At 45.4% G+C, this 10,634-nt stretch overlaps 1 protein-coding gene across 1 annotated transcript in view; it reads left to right on the top strand.

Moving 5' to 3' along the window:
- Nucleotides 1-690: 690 nt before the first annotated feature.
- The window catches only part of klf5a (Kruppel like factor 5a), a 10,555-nt gene continuing 611 nt past the window's right edge, over nucleotides 691-10,634 (top strand). The window contains exons 1-4 of the mRNA XM_088420979.1: nucleotides 691-1,316; nucleotides 1,852-2,794; nucleotides 6,294-6,353; nucleotides 9,336-10,634. The exon at nucleotides 9,336-10,634 is cut by the window's right edge and continues 611 nt beyond it. Of these exons, the coding sequence (XP_088277105.1) occupies nucleotides 1,161-1,316; nucleotides 1,852-2,794; nucleotides 6,294-6,353; nucleotides 9,336-9,514 (1,338 nt within the window). The 5' untranslated portion in view covers nucleotides 691-1,160 and the 3' untranslated portion in view covers nucleotides 9,515-10,634. The remainder of the gene's footprint in view (nucleotides 1,317-1,851; nucleotides 2,795-6,293; nucleotides 6,354-9,335) is intronic.

The raw sequence follows: 10,634 nt of genomic DNA, 5'->3' as shown, positions 1-10,634 counted from the left end.
AATAAACAGCTCTCCTTTTATGGAATAAATTCATATCCCGTCTTTAGCCGCAAAGACGCTAGCTAGCTAAACAGAGGTTTCTTCGATTATTCTTGTTCGTATTATGTTCTTGTTTTTTTAATATGCACCAATATACAGCACATGTTACCCCCAACCCAGGTGGTGGCCACCTTGGTCACGTTTTTAGGTACACCCGGAAAATGGATCATCGTGGAAAATTGATGAGGTACGCCGCACATTTTCCTCACCCTGCAGCCTCATTCAAAATAGCTCAATTTCTTTTTCATAATTATTTAATTGAACAGTCTTTATACAATGATGATTTATGCATTCTATTCTAGACGGATGCTAGCTTCCTTGATAATTCAATGCTATTGAGCTGGTTAAATAGACAAACAGGTAAGGTAGGTAGATTATTTTTTTTACTTGACAGTTTTTTTAAGTACACGTGTTTTTCTACACTAGTAATTACCGTAACCAATACTCTGATTATGGCATTAGATGAGGTTATTAGATCATGCTGTTTGCTGCGATTTATGCAAAAAATGTGGATTACCGCTTCCTGTTTGGGAGGACTGATCTCTGGCTCTCTCTTTAGCAGCACTGTGTTTGTTTACGGTGTATTTGTACCCTACCTATTGCTCCATTCCGAGATAAGAACGGAACTCCGTATTTTATTATGACTTAATATATATATGTTTTTTTTCTGAAGTTTCGCATCAAATTCCTAATCGAGAGAGTCGTAAAAGGATTCCTTGACTGCGCACGCGGAGGTTCTGTTCAACCTTGAATTGTCCTTGTGGTTGTGCGGCGCGCGCGTGCCTAATGTATTTCGACGGGAGTTCAGGGCGGTGGCCGCGCTGCTTGAATGAGTGATGGGCAGCCTTTGAAAAAGTCTGGTAGGCGGCGCGTGTGCTCTATTTACACCAGGCCCCGCTCCGCCCTGCACATCGCGCATAGAAAACTGATGGTGGGCCGCCGGAGGAGGCGAGACAAGTGCAAACGGGGATGTAAGCAAGATCGTCCGGTTCCGCTCCCTCCCCCGGCTCGACGGTAGCATCCTCCTCCTCCTCGTCGTCTTTCTCCTCATTTCCGCCAACTAAACAGGGGCTCGCTCCAAGAGATTTGCGTGTGTGTGTTCCCCCGGTTTTGGGAGCTTCATGGCTGCGACACTGGCGATGAGCGGAGGCGGCGGCGGGCACGAGGAGCCCTTCTACCCGTTGCACAAGGCGTCCTTGCCCGCAGGATTCCACCTGGAGGACTTCGGCTTGGAGAGCAAGATGAGCGAGTCGGACAGAAGCGGACACTATACTCAGGTAGGAAAAAAAAAACCTCGCTCGGTTGCGATCGATTGTGTTTGGGGTTCAATGGGCGTGGCTGCTGTTTTTCCCTCACCGGCCTGCCACACCGTTTCAACCCTGCACGCTCTCGCTTTCTCGCTCTTTTTTTAATACATCGTGAAGCATTTGCGATAAACACGCCAGGCATCCCCTCGCATTTTTCCGCCATGTGCATGCGCAGCCAGTTGGCGAGCAGTTGTCGGTTCGCAACAACTGACCCTGGTCTGAAAGGTCCCGCAAACTCTCACTGGTCTGCAGGAGAGCGATTTGAGGCGAGAGCACAGCCGCTTGCAAGCTAAAAAGAAAAAAAAAATCCCCGTTCGGTCGTGAAGCAAATGTGCTAAGTCATAGCGTGAAAGTGCTCGCAGGTTTCTGAGTTCAGCTTTACAGGCAGAGTGGGAATGTGGCAGCCGCCTATTGATGACTACTTGATAAATGTCTGAGTGTTGACGCGCCAATCGGATCTGGTTCCGACACCTCACCTGATTATTTTTTTGTCTTCCTCCTTCAGGCAAAGTGCGAGATGGACCGCTATCTCTCCCCAGAGCCGCTGACAGAAGCTCAGAAGTCCCAAAGAGACGGCGCCGCGGGACTGGATCACTTCTTCGGGGAGGCGCCGTACACCCTCAACATGAATCTCTTCCTCCCCGAAGTGGCCTACCCGAGGTCGGGCTTGGCTCAGCCGCCGCGGGCCCCCCATCCCGGCGGCGACCTGGTCCAGATCAAGACGGAATCGGCGTCGCCGTGCTTCTCCCAGAACCTCCAGGTGCCCACGAGTAGCTGCGGCGGCGCCATGGAGAGCAACATGGCGGGCTTGCCCGACTTCACCAGCGCTTTCAACCAGCCCGGCGGCGAGGCCCTGCCGGAGGTGTTCATCAAACAGGAGATGTCGTCGCCGTTCGAGCAGCAGCTCCACCAGCACGACGGCGGCGCCTCGCTCTTCCAGCTCCTCATCTCCAACTTGGAGCATCACGGCGACGGCGGCATGGAGGCGCACCATCATGCCAACCCTCAGCAGCTCCCGCAATCTTCCTTCCGTAGCGGCCAACAAGATCAGACTGCTAAGTCTTCCTTCTGCGGCGGGCCCGCTTACTCTCGCCCGCACGCCCACTTCTTCCAGCAGCAGCAGCAGCAGGCGGCGCCGTACCTGCCGCCCTCGCCGCCCAGCTCCGAACCGGGCAGCCCCGACAGGCAGAAGGAGCTCCTCCACACCATGTCGCCGCCGCCCTCGTACGCCGCCTCCATCGCCTCCAAGCTGGCGGGCGGCGCCCCCGGACTGGCGCCCGACGCCCTGGCGCTGCCCCTTGCCTCGGGCGCCGCTCCCGCCGTCCCGGGACGGGCCGCGCCGCTGCCCCACGCCACCGCCACCACGCAGGTCCTGACCGCCGCCCGCTACAACCGCAGGAACAACCCGGACTTGGAGAAGCGACGGATCCACCACTGTGATTATCCAGGTTGGAACAAATCACACGCTCTCTCGTATTCGCCGGGTCCGGGCATGAAACGTTTCACAAAAGGAGTCACTAAAACACAAATTAGCAACAGGCGCTTTCGCGTTCCGATTCATTTGCTCTTAATTCGAAAAGCTGAATCTACTGTTCTTGTCGGGAAATTAAAAGGCATGTAATCAAAATCTCATATATCCTCATAAGACTTGAATCAGTACAGACCCAGATTGTTTATTCAACTTCAAAACCACATTTCTACTGGTATCTTTTAGCATATTTTATTCAGGACCTCCAGAAGTTAAGTTGTATAACATCTTCCACCAAAAAATTGCGTCAATAATGGCAATGCACATCCGTATAAACGTTAACAAAATAATGGTCTGAAACGTTTTGCTAAGGAAACACAAATTAGCAATAGGCACCTTCATGTTCCATTTCATTTACTCTCAATTCGAAAAGAAGACTTCGCTGTTCTTGTCATGGCATTAAAAGCATTCATTTAGATTTTCTGATACCTTATTCAAATCTTACATAGCCCCATTTGAGAACTGCTGTATTCGTACGCTCTTATTTTCCAAGTATTTTCAACGTATACCGTTTTTAAATCAATTTGAACACGAATTACATCGCTTGTGCAAACCAAAAAAATTGCTCTTTGAATCTTGTGCACATCTTGCTTAAATGCCACAATTAAGTCGTTAGTAACTACTGTAAACATGTTTTGTAAACACCCCTCCCATTCTCCCACTCGTCCAAAAGTTTTACTATTTTGCGCAATCATTTTTCAAATGAGAAATCATTCAATTTATTATGCACTTGTTGACGACCGTGGGCTTCTGATACAACTCGCAAAATCATAATTTTACTAGTGACATCTGACTAGGATTACTAGCATGCAAATTGTCCACCAATGCACAATTTCGCCTCTCGGGTAAAAATGTTCTAGTGTGGCAGAATTGTCCGAGGCGAAACTGCGGAAGACTTTCTGGAGGGGTGTGGCGCAGGCCCATTAGATCTTGACACGGATCCAGAATTCTATTCTAGTGGCGTTCCTTCAATTTTTGTGTAGTCAATAATGCTTGACAAATGTCAGCCGTGTCCCGGGTGAAACTTTACTTTTAGGCTTCCCACTCGTTATCCACATTTATGTTTGTTGCCTATTTTCTTATGGAATAATAGTAATAAAATCCTGGATCAATTTGACCCGCAGTCCTGTGTAATTATCCAAAAGTTTCAGAAACGGTTTATTGATCGAAACCTCATTCATAAAGTAGCAAAGGTAAGATTCGGTTTGTATCTGTTTGTTGCCTTTGTTCTTATGGAATAGTTGTAGTAACATCCTGGGTCAATTTGACCCGCCGTCATGCGTCATCATCCAAAAGTTCCAGAAAATGTTTATAGTTTGAAAACCCACTCACAAATTTACAAGGGCAAGACTCCGTTTACATATAGCAGTGTGTTGCGTTTTTTGCTCTGGAGTAGTAATAACATCCTGGGTCAATTTGACCCGCCGTCAAGTGTTACTATCTAAAAATTCCTAAAATGTTTTTTCGCGTGTAATCCTGCTAACAAATCTTGTGATTCGTTTTTCCCCCCTAGAAACATCAATAATATTTTGGGTCAAAATGACCCGGTTTTGCATATTCATCAAAAAAATACTTCTGCGGTGCGAATGCCATTTTTAAATCGACATCTTGATTATGCACAAGTCTTGCACTTAAAAACTAGAGGTCAACATTGACCATAACTTTCAAACTTTGCGGGTCAGTTTGACCCATGACATAACAGGAGGGTTAACAGACGAGCAATTCCAACTTTTTTTACGAGGCTTCCTCTGGTTTGTTCTCGAACTCCATTGTCTTCCCGATCGGACGCTTTACGAGCGCGGCGCGCTCGGTTCTCACAGATGCTTGCAGCTCGACAGACATTACCGGTATGATGATGGAATGAACCTGTGGGCGTATTTGCGTTAATTAAGCAGGCCTGTTTCGCCAGCGTCGAGGCTCCCGGCCCCAAACGGTTAACGAGCTGCGTTCATTCACTGGAATCTTTTTATCCCCTCGAATGATCTCGACGCTCTCACAGGAGCTCCTCGATGTGCAGCTACTTGCAGGTGGAGTGGCGTGGGCCCGTTCCGAAAGGAGGCTAAAAGCGGAGCTTCCCCGCCGGCGTGTTTGCGCACGTCCCCGAGTTCAAACGATGCCGAGCGCTCTCGCGCGTCAAGGAGAGATTCTCCCCGCGCTTAACTGACTGGCGTTTCCGAGCCAAGCCGTCCGCCTTGATGAAAAGCGAATTAGGAATGCAGACGTGAATGTTAATCGTCTCGATCGTGGCGTCATAATGAGCGATCGTGGTCGGACCTGTTTGATGCTTTGCTTGTTGTATTTGTTTCTTAATTAGAGAAATGACTTTTGGGGACATTCGTTTGCTGTGAGACGTCGAGTGTAGCGCGCGACGGGAACATTTTGATCATTGCGATTAGAATTGGATAAATTGACTCAAGATGTGCGTCGGGATGTACAGTAACATTTTTAACCCTTGTCTTTGAGCTTTAAATCAAAGGCATTTGATATCAAAATCAAGTCCAAAAGCATAGTGCGCCCTCTGTACCGTTTTTTGGGTCTCAACATCTGATTTTATTTTGAAATTACAATATATCATTTTTTAAGGGTTTCTTTTATGTCTAGTGCGCCTCACAGTGGGCATTTGTGGAAATGCGATGCAGTTTGACTGATAGCGATACGGTATCACCAGTGCTTGCAGAGTGGACTCCACAAGCTGTGTTTTGAAAAAAATTCGATGGCAATCATCGTTTTTTTTTTTTTTTACCTTCTTAGCATGCATGCAAGGAGTTCTTTGTCTCCAAAATAGATTACCGGTGGGTCACTATGTTAATTTATTTATTTATTCACTCATTTATTCTAAAAGAAATATTCTACATATCTCTTAACATACCAAATACACAATAAGTTGTTTTAGCCTTGTGCAACGTTGTATCCAATCCTTTGATCTTTATTCAAAGGCATTTCATATCAAAGGGGAAGCATTGAAAGATGAACTAGGGAACTGAAATTACACCCAGATTGTGCAACCATGTCAAAGTTCAACATGGCAGGACCACTTAGTTATCACACTACCAGGTGTGTGCCAGCGCTTGGCTAAAACACTGCCGGAATGATGTGGAAGAAAATGACCCCAAAATGGTGAAAATACCGCACAAGGGTGCAATATTTTTTCCAATCGTTTGATCTTTCCATCAAATGAATTTCCCATCATAGGAAAAGCATTGAAAAAAGACAACGGGGAGCTGAAATTTCACCATGTGGTGACGACGTGTCAAAGTTCAACACGGCACCACTCGGTTATCACACTAATACTGGCAGAATGACGTGGAGGAAAACGAGCCAAAAATGGTCAAAATAGCGCACGGGGGTTAAACTGTGAAAAATGTGCGTTTGATTTCGGCAAACGTGCGATTGAGCTGCATGGGTTTGTGTCCCGACAGGCTGCAAGAAGGTCTACACCAAGTCGTCGCATCTGAAAGCCCACCTCAGGACCCACACGGGTAAGCTAAGCGCCGCCTTCGCCCCTTTCCCATAGCAAGAATAATGGGCCGGGCCGGCGACTCATGTTTCGGCATCCGCGCCTGGCATCGTGTCGCCGGGCAGAGTCTCGCGTTCCTGGCATGCGTCGGCGAATGTGTAAACGTAACCCGCCGCACCATTTCGGTTCGTCTGCCTAATATACGATCGCATCAAAACAGGTGGAAGTGACACACTTGTCAGCCAGGCGCTCGGAGTGTGTCGCGGAACGTCGGCTAGCTTGCCGTAAAGTACGTTTTTTTTCACTGACTTTTCTCAGTGAATTATCGCGCAGAATCGGAAATACTTTTGCTTCCATTATGGAGGTCCGATTGTCAGTATGCGTCAATACTGTATTCACTGAGTTATTTTATAATTTATTACGTGCACGGTTGCACGCACGTAAAAATGGCCAGTACTAAAGCTTTTTTGTTTTTTTGTCTCCCTTCCAATCAAAGCTCAATCAAAGACTGATTTTTTTGTGTAAAAACGTGAAATCTAATCTGCTAGATCACACATTTAACAGAAAAAAATTTGGAGGACGTATTTTTATGTTTTTTAAAAGTCAGGACATTCACTCCCGATTTTTACTGTGTAAAGACTTGGCACGAATATGATGTGCTGGATCTCACATTTGACGAAAAATATTGGAATATCGTAATTTGTTTTTGGATTAACTCACTCAATCCCAAAGATTTTACGTTTTGTAAGCATCCGAACATTCGATACTGGTTTTTATTGTGTGAAGAAGACTTGCCACAAATTTGATATGCTGGATCACCCATTTGACATTAAAAAAAATGTGAATGTCGTTATTTGTCAATCACTTAACTCTTTCAGTCCCAAAGACCTATTTTTACGTTTCTTATGAGTCCAGACATTTAAACCCAGGTCATTTTATGTCCTTATTCATGTCTAGGGAAATTTGTCTGTATTGCCAATTTTTAAATCAATGCCCTATAATCAAGGGATGGAAATGTAAATGTTTTCACGAATCGATTATTCAAATTGTTCGTTTCACGCATCGTAATTAGCATCGGTTCGGCCGTAGCAATACTTTGGCTTCCGGGCTTCTTCTCCCGTCGGCCCGATTGTTAGTTTGGACGAGCAGAAGCAACAAACAAGGCCCGCGAGGTGTTTTTTGGGGGCCCCGCCTCGGAACAGCTAACCAAACAAAGCTTCTGTTGATATCTACGCATTCCGCGTCTTGCACATAAACACACACCTTAGGTCCATCGGATGGACTCGGGGGGGTCTGGGACACCGCTTTAAAAAAAAAAAAAAAAAACATCACTCCAACCCACAAACAGGCACACAAGCAATTTCCTTATTGTCTCTTCTTTGTAGCGATCTCCTCGTCTTTTTTTTTCTTCCACCTTCAACCCCCCCCACCCCCACCCAAGTCGCTTTTCTTTTTGTTACTCCATGCGCCGCGTCTTCTTCAGACGCTCGACTGCACACTCGCACACACTGGCACACATACACCTGTCACTAATCTGTATGAGATGATTCCTAATGCGTTTGGGTCCCCGTGGGAGTTTCCCCCCTCTAATCTCCATCAACATCCATTATCCTGATTGTTTGTGTGTGTGTGTGTGTGTGTGTGCGCGCGCGCGTTTCGGAGAGTGCCTTGCGAGATATGAACTCCCCCGCCCGCTTCATTGTTTTCTCTGGACGCTCTCTCCTATGTTTAAAAAAAAAAAACAAATGCAAAAATGTGTAAAAATGTGAAAAAATCAGTCTGTAAGCATTAGTGTTATTTGTGTATGAATTGAACAGGTTTTTCCTCTCACATTCACATTTTTTTTTTTAGGCTATTTCTATTTCTTGGTTTTAAGAGTAAATTTTTTGGATTTTAATTCAAATCAGGCCGATTATTGAAAGGTGTTTGTAAAGCTGCGTGAGTGAGTGCGCGATTGCCCCTGGGGCCAAAATAAGAAATTCCTCAGTGTTTGCTTTAAGGGCAGACAAATGAGATGGTTTTGAGGGTGACAAAGGTTCTTACGTAAGAACATGGCCGACACCACGGCCAACCCGTCTTTCCGGTTCCCGCTAATCCGTGACTCACCGAACCTCGCCGCTTGTTAGTTTGTCGTCCGTGCTCACCGCGGTGGGAAGGAACAAATTGGAAATACCATTTACTGTACTTAAGTAGAAACTTTAGCAAGCTGTACTTTAGCTCGCTCTGCTTTAGTAAAATTTTTAGCTAGCTGTACTTTAACTAACTCTACTTTACTAGATTTTTTGGCTAGCTGTACCTTCGCTAGCTGTATTCTCATAGAATCTTTAGTTCGCTCTACTTTAGCAAGCTCTAGTTTAGTAGAGTTTTTGGCTAGCTTTACCTTAGCGATGAGCTACATTCTCATAGAATTTTCTAATTAGCTCTACTTTAGTAGAATTTTTGGCTAGCTGTACATTAGCTAGCTATATGTTCATAGAATTTTAAGTCAGCTGTACTTTAGCTAGCTTTACTTTAGCTAGCGCTAGTAGAATTGGTGGCAGCTGTACCTTAGCTAGCTATGTTTTCATAGAATTTTTAGTTAGCTGTACTCTGGCTACCTGTACCTTATCTAACTATACTTTAATAGTATTAGCAGTACTTTAGCTAGTTTTACTGTAGTAGAATTGGGGTTAAGGTTAAGTTGGTTTATGGTTTATCACTGCCAGTGTACGTTTTGCACATATTACATAATGTTTACTAGCTGTTTTTAGAGCCCAGTTTAGCAAAACAGTTGAAGTTTTGGAAAAATCTCCCTCAGACGCACAATTACGTGTTTGGGAGTGAAAGAGTGAACTCCTTTTACGTAAAATCCCGTCTTTGGTACTGAACGAGTTAAAAACAAAAACGTAAAACTACGTCTTTGGGACGGACGGAGTTGGACGAGTTGTTGACTAATTTGATCATGGATTATTTGCGGATGAACGGATGAATTTTGACGTGGGCGCCCCACTTGTGTGCTTTTCAGGCGAGAAGCCGTACAGGTGCACGTGGGACAGCTGCGACTGGCGTTTCGCCCGCTCGGACGAGCTGACGCGCCATTACCGCAAGCACACGGGCGCCAAACCCTTCCAGTGCGCCGTGTGCTCGCGCTCCTTCTCCCGCTCCGACCACCTGGCCCTGCACATGAAGAGGCACCAGAACTAGCCGGGCGCCGCCCGCTAAGCGCTCGCTCATGCCATTTACGTTTTTGATTTTTTGTTTCCATTCAAACTTTTTCAGTCGTTTGACGACTGCAAGCGTAGCACTTGACGAGCGGCTAGCTAGCGCCGACGCTTCCCGGGTCGGGGGTTTCCCGCCGTGACGCCGCTCTACCTGGGCGGAGCTCCCGGGGCTCCTCCCACATTCCAAAAAACACGCACGCTAGCTTCATTGAAGACTCTAAATTGCCCGCGGGTGTGAATGTGAGAGGGAAATTGAAGGGTGACCCCAAAAGACCAGTCCGATTCCTTCACCGTTTTTACGCCACCTAATTTCCTCAAAATTGAAATGTAAAGATTTTGCTTCATCATGCTAGTTGTCTTTTGATGTCATGTGACTTAGATGGAGCGCCAGTCTAATCCAGTGCTTCTTCCAGCTCCTTTCGCTTGTGCAAAAAGTACTCAAATGCTGCGGATTTTAGTGACGATGGAAAAATGAAGCCTTTTTTTTTTATTACTCCTATAGATGGCGCTCTTGGTTTAAAGATATAGGCTAGTACAATGGAAATTGATTGCAAAAGTATCAATACTTCATGAGGCTTCAATTTCCCATCAATTTATAACAAGCAATTTTGAATGTGATATATATATATATATATATATATATATATATATATATATATTTGTAGCACATGCATTTTGGGGTCATGATGAAAATTGTGAGTGGTGTAGGTGCACCCTTCGATTGGCCGGCGACCGGTCCGGGGTGTGCAAACTTTTGCAATGTCAAAAACAAATGTATGAATGTGCAAGACTAGTCAAGCCAAATTCTATTTTGTTACTTCCTGAGACTGGAATATCCAGATTGTGTTTGTTTGTTTTTTTTTTTTTCAACAAATTCCTTTAGTTTGCACTACAAATTGGTAATAGCGACAAACGAGTGAGTAAAAACTACACCGTTGGACAAGATGGAAGGAAAGCAAAAAAAAAAAGGGGGCGGGCATATGGAAGGATTTTATTTTCTTGTTTTTAATTCAGCAAGCTGGAGGTTGCTCAAGAGCAGCAATTAGCTGATCAATTATTCATTTTGTCTTTTAGCGAAGCGGACAAACAGCAGCTTGAAAAAC

Source organism: Hippichthys cyanospilos, chromosome 8, assembly GCF_059441005.1.
Source record: "Hippichthys cyanospilos isolate Australia breed blue-spotted pipefish chromosome 8, RoL_Hcya_1.0, whole genome shotgun sequence".
In the NCBI taxonomy this organism is placed as follows: Eukaryota; Metazoa; Chordata; class Actinopteri; order Syngnathiformes; family Syngnathidae; genus Hippichthys; species Hippichthys cyanospilos.
Note: the sequence above shows the minus strand (reverse complement) of the source record. Positions and strands in the feature narration are given on the sequence as shown.